The 19,056-nt window shown below is 39.2% G+C and overlaps 1 protein-coding gene across 3 annotated transcripts; it reads left to right on the forward strand.

Moving 5' to 3' along the window:
* Nucleotides 1-639: 639 nt before the first annotated feature.
* tlx2 (T cell leukemia homeobox 2) lies at nt 640-13,639 on the forward strand. Of its 3 annotated transcripts, XM_044205870.1 has the most exons (5): nt 642-1,816; nt 8,458-8,670; nt 9,459-9,696; nt 12,580-12,760; nt 13,267-13,639. In XM_044205870.1, exons 1-5 carry the CDS (start codon nt 1,312-1,314, stop codon nt 13,276-13,278), a joined length of 1,149 nt encoding a protein of 382 aa, XP_044061805.1. In that variant the 5' UTR covers nt 642-1,311; the 3' UTR covers nt 13,279-13,639. The 3 variants fall into 3 exon arrangements, with proteins under 3 accessions (XP_044061804.1, XP_044061806.1, XP_044061805.1); XM_044205869.1 differs by lacking the exon at nt 13,267-13,639 and having other exon boundaries at nt 640-1,816; nt 12,580-13,260; XM_044205871.1 differs by lacking the exons at nt 8,458-8,670; nt 13,267-13,639 and having other exon boundaries at nt 640-1,816; nt 12,580-13,260.
* The last annotated feature ends 5,417 nt before the right edge of the window (nt 13,640-19,056 follow it).

Genomic DNA, 19,056 nt, shown 5'->3' on the forward strand with positions numbered 1-19,056 from the left:
CGCACATAAAAATACCCCCATGTTTCATTGCTGCCTTGAAAACAAAGTGCTGTTAACCTGCTGTCAAGTTCTGACAGTTCTGCCTTCTCAGGTGGCAGAGAGCTCCCAAACCAAATCTGAAAGGATTGTCCAGGGGCCTAGATGTAAAGGCTGTGACCCAGTGGGATTACATTTAAAACACTTTAATACCTAATATGAAGAGTCTCAGAGAAAAGATGGACACAAAAACATCTAAATTAACTGAGCATTTACAGTGACAGACTCATAAAGGCCCACCATAAAAAAAATCAACAACGAATAAACCAAAAGGGAAATATTTCTGACATGAGGAGAGATTTTTTTTTCTTTTTCTGATTGCATGGTTTCAATGATTGACCTTGGATGAATGAATGAATGGAATGATTAACCTCAGTATTTTAACATGTAGACGAGTATTGACACAAAACTGTTTGGAAGCCGCTTGACTCGAGCCTTCAGTGCCACTAAAAGGCACAAAACCTTCTGTTTACCACCAGAAAAGCTGCAGAAAATAAAGAAAGCTGCGGCTTCTTTAAGACTTACGAGCAAAACAACTGCCCTGCCGGGGAGGAGGGAGGAAGGGTGGGAGGGAGAGAGCGAGGGAGTGAGGGGAGGGAGGTCTGGCTGGATGACCGAATGGCAGCTTTTACGCAGAGGGTTGTCTCACCTGCTGAAACGCACTTCACCATTCAGCACAACAGAGCCATCTTTCGCTCGCACCTCCAATTAATATCCACGCCTGCGAGGTCAGCGCTTCGTTTTCGCCTCTTTGGGTTTGTTTTGTTTTGTCTGTTGCTTTATTTTGACGAGCTTGGGTACCCTAGCATGCCCTCTACGTATGGATCGTCTCTGCCAGAGTAGGCGAACAAAGCGCATCAAGCCTCTCCAGAGAACTGCCTCCCCAAAAAATCACGGATTTTTGTCTGTAAGTACTCAGGAATAACCCACTTGGCATCTTCGGTTGTTTTTAGGCTGCCGTGTGTCTAGTTCACTTGGAAAGAACACGCTGTTAAAGATGGATACGCTTTTTCTTAGTCCGATGGATAGGCATTTAATTTAGGGAACACCCGATCCCACTGCTGGACAAAAATAATGGCAAGATTTTGGATAGCGCTGGACGCGTTGTTGGTTTCCTGGGAGTAGAACAGCCCTGTGTCGATGCTCGAAAACAACAAACAGCCCAGTACTGCAGCACACATACAAACATTTCATTTCCCAGTTACTATATGACAAAAATACATCCGAGCACTGATAGAATATATTGACAAACATATCACCGACAAAAAAAAAACTATGGAGCACACCGGGATCGAGGAGGTGAACCAGACGCACCAGCAGCAGCATGAGCCCATCAGCTTCGGGATCGACCAGATCCTCAACAGCTCGGACCAGTCCAGCGGCTGTATGCTGCCCAACCGGACCGGCGACCCGGATTACGCGCTGGCCTCCAACGTCTACAGTAACGGGTACAACAGCGTCTACAACCCGGCCTGCTCCATGGCGGCGGCGGCGGCGGGTCTGGCCGGCTCCTACAACGTCAACATGAACATGAACGTCAGTATGAACATGAACGTTAACGTGAACTCTGGCGGCGCCGGAGGGGTGATCCGGGTGCCGGCGCACAGACCCATGCCGCCGCCGCCCGCCGCTGCTGCTCCGCATCCGCCCCCTTCGACGCATCCGCCGGGCATCGGACCCGGCATCCCCTCGGTGCCCGGGATGGGGATGGGGAATGCGGCAAACTTCACCTTCCCGTGGATGGAGAGCAGTAGGAGGTTTGCCAAGGACAGATTGACAGGTAAAAAGAGTTTATTCGTGATCCTGCAACACCTGTAGTCTGATTTGTGTATCCCATTAAAACAGATGTAGGCCAGAAAATGATTCAATATACAGAGTTTATGCACCTTCAGCTGCATTGCACACCCTAATGAATGAGCCCAAAGACTCAGAGTAGTAGTAATATTGTATATTTTCCTCATGATCTTACAGGTGTGAATTTTCTGATATTTGTGTTAAAAACAGACCCTGAAAGATGAGCTGATATCATCTTTAGGTTGTAATCTATAACGAATCGTATATGCACACACAATCAGTTTTCTTATGGAAGGGCAGTCTGATAAACGAGTGGAGAAATTGACATGGACATGCTGATGAATCAGTATTGGACCATCACTCTCCATTTACAGCGGATGACGGATAACGGCGTTCACAGTCTTTTCATGAGGATGAATGATTTTTTTTTTCGTCTGTGAGCCAAAGCAGCAAGACGAGTCATAATAGTCATACCATATGGCAGGTACAAATTCCATATAACCGTGGATAATAACAAGTTAGGCCTGTTATTATTATTATTATTATTATTATTATTATTATTATTATTATTATGCATTTACAATGTTTGCCACTACGAGTCATATAGCATTTTTATTCGAATTTAGAAATACATATCATTCAAATGCAATGCCTCAGTTATATAGCCCACACAAATGAATCTGCATAATTAACATATTGTAAACTATTAAACACCTCACACTCATTTGGTTCACTTCCACTGGACTTACGGAGCCCAGACTGAGGTGTCTGCTTATTGTTTATTGCTGCCAGTGCGGCAGGTTTGTAGGACGCACCTGTGGGCCGGGTGTGGACGAGGACGTGAACTTTGTCAACCCAGATCCTTTACAAACGTCTGATATTAATTACACGGCTCCGTTTCTGTCTCTGTTAGATTGTAAATTTGGAGGAAAAGCAAAAAATCAACACCTGATAGTCGCTTTTGCTCTGCTGCGATTAGTAAATGCCATGACGCAGCAATAATACAATAATAAGACAATAACAGTAGTTACTTCGTAGACTCCAGATAGACTTAAAGGTCAGTTTTAATTTAATAACCTTTCTTTTCTTTTTCGAAGAAGATAATACAATCAAAAACATGACAAATGATTCATTTCTTCTTTAAAATAAACCGAAATTTAGAGACTAGGAGGCATTTTTACGCCTTTTCACAAGCAAACACTGTTGTCTGTAGTTATATCATCCCGGTTTAATTGTTTCTAGCCTACCTGCTCACATGATAACCTTTTGTTTTAGCTTCAAACACATACACTTACAGCCTTTTTATGCACTCTTATTATCCATATGATTTTGTATCTTACCCATAAAATAATTACTTTTTAATCATTTTGTAAGTCAGAGAGGCGTTTACAGCTTCAGAGACAAAAAAGGCCATTTTTAATTTAATTTAATATATTATTTACTTATACATTTTTTACAGGAACAAAGCACATTGATCAACGTTATTAATTATGTGCCATTGTTAGCAACTGTTGTCCCTTGGCCAGATGTTGAAACACTCATCTCTTTTGTCTTTGTAGTAGTAGGCTGCATTCAAATAAAGTTGTAGAGTTGGTATTATATAGCATAAAAAGATGCATTTAAAAAAAATGAGTGCTTGAGTGAAAATCTCAACCTGAGTGATTATGTCAGACTTTATATTACTGTCTTTTTATTTCATGTATGTTATTTTATTCTCTTTATTAATTTGGTTTTCTGAAGGGGTGGTTCCACTGGTCTTTTTCTCATGACCTCATCGTTATGAAGATGAAAATGAAGAACATCATGGATTTGCGCACCCTCACCCCCACCTCTCCACGCATTAAATATTCACTATTCCGTTCTTTCTAGCTGATTAATTATTAATTACTGGGGGACGATATGTCAACTGCAAAAAGATACAGTGTAAATAGGCTTATCAATTCTACTCATAGTCACTGAGGGCCTCTCGTTTAATTTCTCTCAGCTTTGTGTCGCTGTAATTATTTCCCAGCTTATATCTTTCCACTGTATTGATCAGCCAAAGATCAGCAGCAGCTACAGTAGCAACACACACACACACACACACACACACACACACACACACACACACACACACTATCCAGATTTAGCCTGCTCTGTTTCCTATGTAAATCAAATGGACTATCATCTATCCTGATGGGCAGAGTACCATTTTAAATGTTTCTCCTCTGTTTCTTGTTTTTCTCTTCGCTTTTCAAGTGGAAACCGGAGGAGAAAAACGGCCCCGTGCTGCATCAAACAGCTAAGCATTTTGCCAAAGGCGTCCAGCTCTGGCAGCCGTGGGGGTTTTTGCAGGGATGTAAACGAAACCTGTTAAATTGCACAATAGACTTCTCTCATTTTTAACGCAGACGCGCCTCCTCATGGCCTAAATTCATGTGCTAAATCATGAGAAGTTGTTTCAGAGTGACGAAAAAGGATTAAGCTTCGGGATGTTAGAGGAATCATTTAATCCAGCTCTAAAAATAAGACCTGTTTATATACTAGTGGGTTTATGTTGATCACGGACTCCTCTCTGTATTTACTCAGGGCTTATGGGCAACATGTTTTTCATTTAATTTACATTTTTTAAATTATTTTGTTCCAGATTTCAATTATTTATGTTTCTAATTATTATTATTATTGTAAGTAGTAGATTAGTAGTAATAATACTACTTTATTTTTAGATTGATTTTTATTCATGTCTATTTTAAACCTGCTCGTCAACGATTATGATGACAAAAGAACAGAAAACAAACACAAAAAAACTCCAACTGAACATAAAAAGTAAAAAGTAGTACTTATTTAATCAATAATGGTTGTAACAAACTGAAACAAATGCTCAAAAAGCGTTTTACAGCACAAGATATGTAAAACCATTAAGTCGTAGTGTGACAGTTTAAATTCATACAAATGAATAAATGTACGATCCAATAATTTAAAAGCTGTTGTTGTTAACAAGCACTGCTAAAATAATCATAATGAATAATAATAGAAGATAATGTCTGTGGATCGTTTGGGCATAGTGGCAATAAACAGAACCATAATACAGCATGTGTAGCTCTATAGGTCACGGAGCACCAATAAAAAAACATAATTAAACCCTTTTTTCTCTCATAATCTCAGTCTGCGTGTTAATGGCAGCAGAGCAGAAAAATAAGAATTTCTTTCCGTGTTGAACCCGCTCCTGTCCTCGCGTTTATTCGCTGCCTTGATTCTCGGTGTGACAGAAGACAGTGTCCCTGCCTTTTGTCCCGTATAGTGTAATAAATAGCAATATACTGTATGTTCATGTTATATTTCAATATCCCCTTTAGAATCCTTCACGGATATATTTATTAGATTGCTACAAAGGTAATATCCGCAGTGGGGAAGGGAGGCGCTGTCACCGAGAAGTGTTATTAAGTATAGGTGGTTTTATTATGGGAAACATATTCTCCATGGTGGCATTTTATTTTTTGATATGCTTATGCTAAATTGTATTACCCAGGCAGCAGATTTAGTATTCTGGCTCATTTTCTCTTTCATTTGACAAAGGGGAAGAAAAAGTCAGATCATTTCGCAACATATTGTTTTGTTTTTCTGTCTTTTTTTTTATGGGAACAAGATTTTCTCTCTTTTTAAATACAATCATTTTCCAGCTTATCTCCACAGACACTCCATTAACAGTTTCACTGTTTTCCAGGCTGCTCAGGATAATGTTATTGGCTAATTATTCTTCTCATAATGAAAATAATTAAAATCCTAACTTTGGATTTTGGAGGATACCAACAACACTATAGGGTTAATGAAAGATTATGTATTTTTCACCACAATCATGGTTTATCTGGTGTGATTTAGAATCTCTACTATATTACAGGAAATGACAGGCTTGCTGCATGAGCTACAATTAGCTATCTTTAATATTTATATTTATATTGTATGTGATTCTGACATTAGTCCTCAGAATTGTGAGAATTTTGAGAAATCCCCCCCAATTTTTTCTTTAATTACTTTATTACTTTTTATGTAGGTATACTTTTACCTAGTATACTACTGAAGTGAGTAAAGTCAGTTTAAACTCACTATTTAATACTAAAAACAAAACTGGCTTAATGTAAGGACACAATGAACTCATCTAAGTGCCATAGATATGAGAGTAAAAGAATATTATTGGTTATTTTCATTCATGCAATTTAATTAGGACTGCTGCAGTTGAGCAGGTACTGTCTTTTATTAATTTAATGTTGATTGAAAATCAAGCCGATTTTATGCTTTTAGGAGCACACAAGCTCAAACATTACATAATTTTTTTGCTAATTTCTTCCTACAGCTTACAATTCAATTCAGGTTTATTTATATAGCGCCAATTCATAACAGAAGTTATTGTACAGTGCTGAAAATAATAGCAATGGATAAATCTGAAGGCGTATCTGATTCCTTAACAGTCTTAGCCTTACACCTTCAATCAAACCATTAAACATGACTTGATGCAGTATCCATAGCATCACTGTATCATATTTATCAGCATTTTGCAGACTGTGAGGCCAAGCTTTTCTGCAGTTGGCAGGTCCAAAGGCTCCTGCTGCATGTTGTGTTCCACTTGGGTTGCTTCTGAACGTGCTTGTATGTGCCTGGTCCATTAGTTAGCCCACAGATGGCCTGAAATAGCCATCTAATGCAGTATTATTTAGCCAGACCCGCCGCTGGGAGCAACAACAGGCCTCCTCGCTCTCAGCATGTGCCCCGTAAGGCTACACATAGTTTTGGGCAGTAAGCCGCCAACTAAAAAGGACCAATTACAATGTCTGTATATTAGAAACATCATAGAAAAGGCACTATAAGAATAAGACTGGGAATCATATGAGATTTAAACACATACCATGAAGTGCAATAAAGTCACTATAAGCTCACTATCAAGGGCCACAGAGATGCTACAGTCTACTGTGAGCACCTTATAGAAATATCAGAAACATCATGGGAATTTTGTCACTATAAACTCATGATTTATACCATAGATGCCTGTCTATGTCCCAAAAGGAATATTAGAGGGATACAATTATCATTTTTACTATTATTGAGCTTCAGAGCAACACATAATGTGAAACCAGATAATAATATTTTAGGAATATTACCATAGGAGATTAAAAATAATAATGAGAGGAAGAAAAAGAAGACATGGTCACTATAAATCCAGTACCAAACACAATAAAAGGTAGTGAGTTTTCATTTCAGGCACTACATTTGCATTGCTAATTTACACTCAGGTAATGTTAACTTTATGTGACCTACTGTAACATTGCAGCTATTCATCTTTATTTTACAAATCATTTGCTCGCGTACGCCTCAATTTGCCACTTGTGTTCAGCACCATCAGGGGACGTCGGCAGCTCCCTGGAAATTACTGCAGAGCACATAATAGCTTCATGTTCCATTTTCCATCCAAATTGTCATCGTCTGTGCGGCAAATGAATTTTCAGGACGCTGAAACTCTGCGAGCAGCAGCAGCACGTGGCCCTCGAGGGACACCTATGCAGATGTTTTCATATTCATTTTGGCTTCTGGTGAGCTTTTCTGACAAAACAAAAACAAATAAACACCCTGTAAGACAGGAGGCAAACAGCTTGTTGGGGAGGAATGACACAAAGATATTGTGAGAAAGAGATTTCCATTCCGCCTCAAAATGAGAGAATGTGGCTGCGGAGTGGATCTATGGCCAAAAACGATCTCATTACATTTATCGATCTTCTGTTTACCCATGGCTGACAAAATAGACAGGATTCATAGATATTTTATGATGCAGAAGATAAGTTGTTATTAATACCCAGATACAGTACAGTGATCTGTGAAAGTGAACCACCCAGCAGTGAGGCACAAGAACAGTGGCACTTTGCAATTCATATTTTTGAAGAGACACAATGACAAACCAGTTGAGAAGACACAAAACAGTCCGGTCAATACATGTATATATAATCTATTTAAATTAATAAATCATTCCCTCAAATTCATCATCGATATCTGTAAAATATAGGAGGTCTATTCTGCAAATATGATGACTTTATGTAAGAAGTTGTGTAATTGTGCATGATCAGTCATGAAATATTATTGTTAGGAGTTGTGCTTAATGTTTTGTATGGAAGATATTTTGTGCCAAAATTGAATATCTTTGAATTTGATTGGTCTGATTGCAAAAAAATGACATACAACATTTTACTCCAAAATTGTACCGTGGTAGGTTGAAAGCCTGTGAATAGTAAGCACTTGGATTACTAGTGCCACTGTTTTAAGTGGGTTGATATTATTATGGTGATTATTAAATCATATTTTAACCTTCACATTATCAGTGGATGACCCTGATTGTCTGATTCTGATTGGCTTACCATTATGTGTTTGATTTATCTTTGTAACCCTGCTAGTTGTCACTTATTTATCTAAATGGCAGATATCTCATTTTGAAGCAAAACCTTTCCAAATGCTAACTTAAGAGACTAGCAGTAAATTACATTAAAGTACTCTGTTCATCATTCAGGCTTCCTTCATGTGATTAGCTGCTATGCGTCGGCGCCTGCACAGCGGCTACTGCTGCTGTGCTCCAGATGTGGGACCTCACTGTGTCTCCCTTTCCTTTAGGGGAGCAGGCAGAGGAGAGCCGAGTCGGAGAGGCCACAGGGGGGCCGGGGACTGCCGGGTCCCTCTGTCCTCTCCCCAAGGGAGACATCGGCAGGGTCCCCGTCTGGAGCACTGTGGAGACATTAGCCAAATGCTATTACCCCGAGCTCGCTCACCTGCGAGACGGCAATGGCCTTCTAGCAGACTATCCTTTCCCAAAGGGGGCTTGCCCAGGTGAGTCACCCCCTCCGCCCACCAACCACCTGACCCTACCTCACCCATCTGTAGCTGATTTTTAAGTGCATCTCTCTTGTGTGCGACTTATTATTGAAAGGGTTTTTTATTTGTGAAAATATAAAAAATATGACTAAAATAGAAGTTTAAATCTTCATTTGTACTGATCTTTTAACTTTTAAATTTGAACTATAGGAGGCCAGCAATATCTTTTCTTGAATTGTTTTTGGAACTGATGCTGCATATCCCAGCTTTGTGTATGTTTCTCTTTCTCTATGACTTTTCCTTGGACATGCTTTCTGTACAAACCAGTGTGCTGTTTGGTTTTCAAAATCTGGCAGGGGAATATTAGTTGTAATTACATTTATCTTCTTCAATTGGCAGCTTCTGGGCCTTCTCTTAGACTCCCCAAACACACTGGCTTTTCCAGAGTTAAGACAAAATGGACAATCATTTTATCTACTCAAGGACTGGAAAAGAAAATTGTGTTTATAACATGAGCGTATACAAACAAAACCTCAAGGGAAATAAGTTTATATTTCAGAAGTGTAGATCATTGCAGTTTAGAAATGGGAATAACTACTCACACTATATTATAATATATATAATATACTATTAATCTTGAACCCTTAAAGTCCAAATAGCTCAATTGCTTACAGTAAACTTATTTCTAATTAACATGTCTTTTTTAAAGAATGACTTGCATGATGTTCAAAGTTACAATCCACCAATTGCTTAAGTATCATCAAACAAAGTCAAATAAATCCTCTTTTTGTGCCGTTTTTCAGCTGCCCTCTCACCCTTCTCCGTGACCCGTCGTATCGGCCACCCTTACCAGAACCGGACGCCGCCCAAGAGGAAAAAGCCTCGCACCTCCTTCAGCCGGGTGCAGATCTGCGAGCTGGAGAAACGTTTTCATCGGCAGAAGTACCTGGCGTCGGCCGAGCGTGCCACCTTGGCCAAGGCCCTGAAGATGACAGATGCACAAGTCAAGACCTGGTTTCAGAACCGACGGACAAAATGGCGGTAAGATCGCAGTGGGGTGTTCCTTCACTTAAAGTGTTATCTGGTGCATTTCAATGTCTTTTACTGGTGTGAAAGTAGAGAATAGTACAGCTAAAGCATCAGAATTTCTCTTCCACTTGCCATATTTTGCTAATTTCTTCTCCCTCGTGATCTACTTAAGCAAAACAAAGAGGCCAAAGTGGATTTTTCAGAAGCTGTTTGCCTTCATGAGGGCAGGATGTTTACTCAGATGAGCCAATTTTTCTTGTGCCATAAATCGACAGCACTGTGTGTCTGTGTTTTGCTCTTGGATCCAAAATGCTTACCGATGTTTTACTTCAAACACAAGTAAAACAGTCCGCAGCTGAAGCATCTGAGGCGTCGTACAACACAACACCTATTTTGCTTAGCATAGCTGCCAGTATAGGCCAGTTCACTTGACCAAGCACAATTACTCCTGACCCTCCTGAAAGGCCTTTTAGAAACCTGCTGTTCAAAGCAATACTGAAACACTCACAGGAGGAATTGACTGCCAAGTCCATAGACAGAAAAAAACACACACTCCTTCACTTCATTCTAACTGTTGTTTATAGCCATTTGGAAGTAAATGAGTAGGAAATCAAATTATGAAGCCCTGCCCGTAGTTAAAAGGACAGGACAAATATTTCACAAGCATATTACAAACAGCTAAATTACCTTTTAGGGTTTTAAGGTTTAAATGATCCTAAAGCTTTTTAGAATGAGCTTTGAATTCAATACACATAAAAAACACTTAAAAACTTCAATTAACATTTCTGAGTTAGCTTATTGGCTTCTTTGTCTCAAACTATTTGGTTTGATGATCCTTTTTAAAAAAGATTTAAAAATAAAAGTGCATTTATTTGAAAAAATTCAAACAATCACATTCAGTAGCACTGACTAAGCAAGACACATTTTTCACTACAAGATGTAATAACAATGAATTTGCTTAAAATAAACACCACCAAACTAAATCCAGAATGAACGGCTTGTCACAAGTAACAAGGGAATTGGCTTAACTCATTTTTATGATTTCCTAGTTTTGCTGAGATTTATGCCATTTCCCTGTAGTGTGCACCTGATAGGATATATATGAGCATGAGGGATGTCTTTGCGTGACGACTACGCTAGTAACAAGAGGATGATCAAATCAACAGCCAGGGAATCAGATTATGATAATGCTGTTAACAATAATGTGTGGCTAATGGATGGAGGTTGGTGTGCATGAAAGAGTGTTTTAGAGGTGTGTTTCCGCCTGTGATTTCTACCTGCCATTTGTATTTTGTTGGTGATTTTGACAGAAATCTTTTGTTTATTATGGTATGTGTCACTAGTAACACCACCATAATTTTAAAAGAGCCTAGTAAATTCTTCATTGTGCCTTAATTTGCGTTGCTGATAAGGACCATTCAGAGCATTTCTTGGCTAAAAATAGCACACACACAGAGGGGAAAATGTCCTAATTAAAATGTAAACATCTGTCAGGAGTATCGTTTTGAATAGGAAAGAAACTCAGGGGAAGAAAAAATTGATGAACAAAAGCAGCATTTCCTCTACTCTGAATCGCAATGGGAGCACAATTTGGAACTTGTTAAGGATTCACAAACGCTTAATAAATTCACATATTTTTCACTCCTCTCCTGCTCTTTTCAGCTCACTTCTTTTTTTTTATACCTGTAATCTTGCAGACGCAAAGTATGCACTGCAACCTTTTCATTAAAAGGACATATCATTATAAACATATTGTTTCAGGAAAACACACGCGTGTGCTACTTTTCAACACAGCAAATGTTAATATCAGCAGCCACCAACACAATATATAGGATGTATGTTACTGTTAACATATGCTGTTCTGAAAAAAAACAAAAAAAACAGATGCAACTTTTCACCTTGAGGCAGGAAGTGTACTACCCCCCACCCCCATCTGTTAGTCACGTTCCCTCACCACCACCTGTCACTCATCCTGATCAGCTGTCATCTAGTTTGAAGCTGAAGTAAATGTCACAAGTGTTGAATAAACATACAGCAAAAGCAGCCAATTTGCAAATTAACAGGTTTCATTTGCAAATTGTTTGAGACACGTACAACTGTGCTGCTTTTCTTTTTCTTTCTCTTTCTTATTTTCGTTTCTTGAATTCTTTATTGCTTTGACTTCCCAGCCTTTTGACTGCTTCCACTGATATCCACAAACAGCTGCCAAAGAGAAATATATACACCCTAAAATATTATAAACAACACTGAAAATCCAGTTTCAGCACGGTATTCTTTCTATTTCTTGATACAAGTTGCAAATTGCAACTTTTATTATAGTGTTATTATTTTGCAGGCAATCATTTATTTAGAAACTTTTTAAGAGGAGCTATAGCACAGCATCAGTCTGATATCCTTTAATGCAGTGGTTTCCACCCTTTTGGCTTGTGACCCTTTAACACGAAGCCTTGTCTATTTGTTACTCTTGTCACTGGTTGCATATGGTTACTGGTTGTGATCAGTTCACCCAAAAAGTGATTTTTATTTCTTGTATGAAAATATAATATTTAGAGCCTCGAGGAGGTAAAATTATCCAATAATCTGCATGAAAAAAAGGAAAATCTGAAAAATATAACCATAATTTGGTGTAGAGGAAATTCTTTTTTTCTGCTTTCCTATTTATCATCTCACAACCCCTCAAATTTAACTTGGGACGCCTTGTGGGTTCTGACCCCCAGGTTGCGAACCACTGCTTGAATATAAAAAGAAAGGATTATGAGTATATGGGACAATTCATTGCAAACAATGCTGTGGTATGCGGTATTAGTCAATCTTGTTTACATGCCCCATAAAAATAAACATTATATAGGTCTTATATCATCCTCTTTTCCGTCTTTGTGTCCTCCATCCACCCAGGAGACAGACGGCAGAGGAGAGAGAGGCCGAGAGGCAGCAGGCCAACCGGCTAATGCTGCAGCTTCAGCAGGAAGCTTTCCAGAAGACGTTGAGCCAGCCTTTGCAGCCGGACCCACTCTGCCTGCACAACTCCTCCCTCTACGCCCTGCAGAACCTGCAGCCCTGGGCAGAAGACAATAAGGTGACCTCCGTCACCTCCGTGGCATCTGTAGTGTGAACGTGTGTGTGTGTGTGTTAAGAAGAGAGGGAGGGAGGGAGAGAGAGACAGAGGGAGGGACAAAGCTGGGAATGAAATGTGTTAATCAAAGTGTCGTCAGTGTGAATGGACAAAGGGGAGGAATCTCTTCAGTCTATTTCTGACATGTCTGACGTTCAAAAACGCAACACCATTATGGGATTGTCATAGATACAGGAGATGTTTGCTTGGGAAAAAAAAAAATTAATGGACATTGCGCTTCCTCACTCATTGATCGCTACCAGCAACATGGTGGGGGAGCGTGTGTAGAAAGAGACAGCTATCTGTTACTGCCAAGACCTACAAAACACTGTATGCGGACTTCACAGTACAGGAGCCGCACTGACACTGCTGTTTGTCAAAATTAAGCAAGTCTACAACTGTTATCTTAAATATCTGAAGTATGTTGAGTCATTTTCCTGCCTTACACCAAGTTTCCGCTTTCCCTTCAGCTGTCGGTCTAAAAGAGAGGAGGGCACTTTATCCATAAGTGCCAGGAAACAAATGGACACCTCTGTACATGCCCAACTATCAAGATTGTCCCCCTTTTGCCTCTGGATCCCTCACGAGGCAGCAGAGACTCTCTGCCAATAATGGCAAAAAAAGACCTCCTGTTTTTCGCTTTTGACTTTGTACAATGTAGTAAATGCATGTTTCAACCCTTTTCTGTGTGCACTCGGAAGTACCATTGAAGTCAGCTGCCGTCAAGGTGGACTGCAGTGTTCAAGTGGTAGTGGATTGATGGAACTCCTGATGACGAATTCCTCATTATGTTAAATTTAAAGGTGTTTTATATTAAATGATATTGTGACTTTTTGAAAAGATGACAAACCTCTCTGTTTTTCTTCCCTCTCTTTGTGTCATTGAGTTCTATCACTCACTGCCTGTTTGTCACCATTATGAAAACCATGCAATAATACTTTATGATTTTAGCAAGCTAGTTAGCCTCATGGGATTTAGCTATGATTACACATTAAAGTTTCAAACCACCCAAAGGTAAGATACCATCGAACTGTATCAGAAGGACAGCGCAATACCTTTTTTATCCATAAAAACTGATGACTACAGCTCCCAGGTGTGAATGTGAAGGAGGGCGTTGCCGAAAAACAGCAAGCGTGCTCAGCAAAACCCTCCCTGGATAAATAAAGGTTTGCAAACTGATGCCAGCTCAAATTAGAAAGAGAGCACAGGAAAAAGTACAAGCTGTACAGCCGCCAAGTAAACGTGCAGAAATGCAGAGGTCTGGCTTTTGTTCATGTTTTTGTTTTTTTTCCAATGATTTTAGTGGAGTACTTTAACGGAAGATTTGTTCAATGGTTGGAGCAGGAAATCCAAAAACAAACTAAAGGATGGTGTTTTTTAAAAGTCTGTGTCACTTTGTCCCTCACCTTTCTGTTTTTCCTGCTGGAGTTTGCACACAGTCAGCACAGGCCTCAAGCTATCAAGGGCCAAATTTCTTCCTTAAGAAGCCTTTTGCTCCCTTCATTCTTGCACAATATGAAAAACAACTTTCGCAAGAGTGAGATGATCACTCATAGTAAACTATTTTAATGATTTGGTCAAATTTCCTCTGTTTTTGTATTGTCGCTGCATTACTTGACACTCTGCTTCCAGTCAATCAGCTGATGGAACTCTCCACCCTCAAACAATCCCTCAGATACCTGTCACCTGACAAGCTTTATCATCATAAATCTTTTTTATTCAGGTTGATGTCTTTTAGTTGAGACAGGAGTTTGAGTAAAGTGAGTTAAAAAAATATATATATAAATGTCCTAAATGACACCAGTATTAGCTTCTTTTTTTTTAACTTCCTTTTTTGGATGTTATCTTCCACACCATTTTTGGTATTGGCCTCCATTGTTGTCTAGGTGAATCATAGACACCAGACAGCCATAAACATCTGTTATCACCACATCTACCCTATCATGCAAATGCTTATCATCCAAGTCATAACAAAAACGGCCTATCTATAAGCACAGTAAACACATCATTCAGGTTCCTTGCTCGTAAATGAGCCTTCACCACCATGAACGTCACAGGAAATGGGCCTTGCCAGGGCCAGACCTAGCACATTCAGTGCCCTAGACAAGCTTCCACTTTTGCCCACCTCCTCTCCCTCACAGCGAATCACTTGATTTCATTGGACTGTAAGCATAATGTCAGCCTCTTGTTGATCTTGGCCATGCTTTCTGCTGACAAATACATAGCACAAGCCTTTATGACATACTTAGTTTTCACAAACTCCAGGGTAAACATCTTGTACCTTTTGTTGGGATGTCAACAGCATCTGGCTGCTCGAGCCTACAAGTTGTTGCTCAGAGCATGTTGATGATCTGGTTTGAAACAGCTGTCTGCAACTGCAGCCACCCCCAACAACCCTCCGCTTTCTCCAAAACATAGCGCCTATGTTTAGTCAGTTTTTAGGGCGTCTTGCTCGGTTGGGATCCTGTCAATAGCAGGCAGATCTCCAGGTGACGCCTCCTCAACCCCCATTTCCTCCGCTCCCTGGTGCTTTCATCTCTCTGTCTCGGATGCCTTGAAGACGTGACTTGGCCCATTCTAGAAAAATTCCTCCCTTTACTGTTTTCAAAACCGTGCATTGTGTTTTACTACAGGTGCTTAAAGATTTTTCTCCTCTCTTGTCATGGCTCTGTAGGATTTTTTTTTTCTCACCTCCCTCTCTCTGGCTGCCAAAGAGCCCTGTCCTTATCCAATAAAATGTCACCACACAAGATGAACAAACAGCAAGAGGCTCAGGGTTTATCAGACTTCCTATCAAGCACTCTGTTTTGAACAGGGGCACCAAAAAACTATTCACCACATACACAGCGTATGTGCTCTGTGTCATGCTCTGTCTGCTCCCATCAGTTGTTTCCATTCTTGAGAAACACAGTAAACATTTAAGTCATTTCCAGGCCACTGATGAAGCGTCAGTGATCCAGTGAGTGATTTGACCACTGTTTGGGAGTTTGATTCCTAAAGAGAGGCTAATAGACCTTCAGCAAATTTATTGTCATATTTTATATTTAATGGTCACTTGGCAACATTATACCGTTTATTCAGACAGTTCAATACTAATACTCAGCTATTAGGTAACATCAACTAAAGTGTTCAACAATTTGTGATTTGCTGCTTTCCCACAGATTATCTATACATAAACTTTATGTATACATAAACTTTAAACAGTAACCATAACCTTCTTATTTTATGGCCCTTTTTAAAACATATATTCAGTTTATAGATGACAATTCAGTCTTGACATTTGTCTAAATAAAGATTAGTTGTAATTTACTGAAGAGTCTGGTTTATTTAATGTGTTAACATGTTCAGTGGGATTCTCTGCAGCACATCCACAAATGCACAACACATGACTAATACGAGCCTAAGCGTGATATACATTTTTTTTTTTCACTTTTACTTGATACCAGATGTAATAATATCAGTCTGCAGTCCTAACAGCCATTTTCAGGCTATGACAGCTGCTGTGGCCACAAGATTTTGTGGGAAAGCAACGGCCGCTTCAGACTGCCAAACTCTATTAGATTGCTGCTAATGTGTTGACATGTGAGGCTTTGTTGCCGAAAGGCTTTTATGGTTCTTGACTTTAAATTACAGCCACGGCCCGTTAGCTTGATTTACTTGGAAAATAACGATTGCACATCACAGAGGAAATCTGTTGTAGAGGGACATTACTGACTGTAGAGTTAGCTCTAAATCTATAACTAATAATAGGCCCACACTATGATGTGCAATGATTTGTACAGTTTCCCTCTGATGTTTGGTCAAGTATGAAGTATTCCTGCAATTTTCATAAACAGGTTTTAACATGTGGGTGAAATTAAATGAACAAATGAAAATCACAAACTAGTTTTGCTCTACTACATGTGAAAAGCTAAACATATTTCATCCCTGAACTAGTTTCAACTCTGATGAAAAGACTCACATCAGCTTTGTATTCAATCGAAAGAAAACATTTTACATCATGGGTATTTCACAACTGATTTTCCCAGAGCTGTTTATTTTTGAACCCATTCATTGATCACCCAACATCAGTAATGACTGAGAACCACAATGCTCTGATGATAGATGCAATGGTTCCATATTATTTTGCTTTGTTATTTTGTCTTCAAATGTCTTATTGCTCAGGAATGTTGCCCTTCATGATGTCCTGTGGCTTCTTATAAATCAAATGAGTTAAATCTCCTGAGTGGAGACTTTCTGTTTTAAATGACAGTAACTGGTTTGACTAGACAGATTCATGTTTTTGTTTTTTAATAAACGTGGCACTAAGGAACAAATCTGGGTGACTGGAGTCAGTCTGAAACTGCCTTTTTTAATGCCATAACTTTAAATTAAATTTCCCGAAAGAGATTAAATTAAAACTGTGTCTTTAGCAACTATTTACAAACACAAATTAAGTTGTGTTAAGTAGACACAATTTGAATTCATAGAGGACATTTAACTAGATGTTCAGAGAAGTGGACGGAAACATGGTTGAAAATGGTGTTTTTTAGTTCTGTAAGTCATCATAATTTGGACTGATTTGGACTATTAAACAACTGTTGGCTGCTGTAGCAGAAAACTGCAGCATTGAGTCACTTCCAGCTGAGTCAAGTGAAGAATGAAGAACTCTTTCTGCAGTCTGACAGCATGACTCTGAGACTTCAGAGCTAATTCAACCTGCTGACATGACACGCTTTCATGATTCTCTCTCTCGCGCGCTCTCGTTCAGTTACACATAAGCACTCACACATATGCACATACTCACTTTATACATACACATGTATAAACAGTTACACGTATGTTTGCATAGAACAGTAAATGCAAGGACAAAAGCAAGCATGTAAATGCTCACGCACAGACACATTGCAAAAAGCACAAATGCAAACACAAATATTAACATCTTCCCTTTAACATTGGTGCTAAGTAGAATAATAACGAGTTATTTTGCTCTGATGTTGACAGTGAGCTAATCTTATGTTAAATTTGGACATAATGGTAAATATTTCTAGTGTAGGCTGATTAGAATCAGGAACAATTACTTAAAATTTTGATAAAGAATATAAAAGTGTATATTTACTTTTGTGGTGATAGAAGTTGAGTAGTCAATGTAATATCAAGTAAAGATAAAAAAGCAACTTCTTATAACTTCAAGAATCAGTACTAAAGTGCAAGCAAATGTGTTGAGTAAGTCCATGGGCAGAGCAGCAGAATCACATCAGCCATGCGAACGGATCTGCAGATGTATCCTGGCAGTCTGTGACACATTAAAGCCTTCTCAAGCTTTCAGGCATGCATGAAGACGACTCATTCCTTTGGGGTGATACTGGTACTGCGGCTCAGTGACACAACACCTGCTCAATACGGGCCAGCTACTGACACACTCTGAGGCACTTGTTAAGATTAGAAAGACATTTCACAATTAAGCAACCCAGCTGCTGTTTCACAATTAGATTTCAGAAATTTTGTTTTAGATGCCTATGCGCTCTTGCAACAGAAATTAACTGAAGTCAAATACTCAGGGAGTCAAGGTAAAAGGCTGTTTTTCTGCCCAAGGAAAAATCTTTCAATGCTGAACGGGAAGGTCAGACTGTCCAGCTAATGAATGGCCTCGATTCAAGCCCCTGTGACTATAAGAACCTGCCTACAGTGCCTTTGAGCAAAACAGTGAATCATCACGAGCTCTAGGGAAACTGCCCTGATATTGAGAGCAAGACAAGGAATCCAGAGTGTCTTAAATCAACAAACCAAAAAGTGGAATGTGTCTATACAATTTAAATTGGCTTTAGGTTTTTCCTTAAATCAAACCATTGATTGTGCCATGTGTCATACTATCTATCTTATCTTCTATGTAATATCTGAGACTGCAATGGCTCTCCATTTTGTTATTAATATTTTTAACAACCACAGAAGACTATTCAAAAGCTGCAACTGCCCCCTGGGCTGGACTTTTAATATCACTGGCCAAAGGCCTCCTTTATTTAGTCCAAACAGCGCATTAAGTGATGGACATGAGGGAGAATATCCCAATCTTAATATAAAAGCTGTAATGCTTATTTGAGGAAGCCATTAGGAATTAGGAAGATACAAACAACTGTAGAAAGACCTTGCAGATAATCAGAAAACAGGTGGTTGTGCAAAGACCACCTTTATCTACTTATATCTAATATATTTGATAATCAAACATGTGAACGTTATTTGCCTAATCTGCTGCCATCTTGTTGTCTGTCTTGATGAGTCTT

Source organism: Siniperca chuatsi, linkage group LG8 (genome assembly GCF_020085105.1).
Source record: "Siniperca chuatsi isolate FFG_IHB_CAS linkage group LG8, ASM2008510v1, whole genome shotgun sequence".
Lineage (NCBI taxonomy): Eukaryota > Metazoa > Chordata > Actinopteri > Centrarchiformes > Sinipercidae > Siniperca > Siniperca chuatsi.

Coding starts and splice junctions, on each gene's coding strand:
- tlx2 (XM_044205869.1), top strand. CDS start 1,312: ATGGAGCACACCGGGATCGAGGAGGTGAACCAGACGCACCAGCAGCAG. Junction 1,817..8,457: donor TGCCAAGGACAGATTGACAG/GTAAAAAGAGTT, acceptor CCTTTCCTTTAG/GGGAGCAGGCAGAGGAGAGC. Junction 9,697..12,579: donor AACCGACGGACAAAATGGCG/GTAAGATCGCAG, acceptor CCATCCACCCAG/GAGACAGACGGCAGAGGAGA.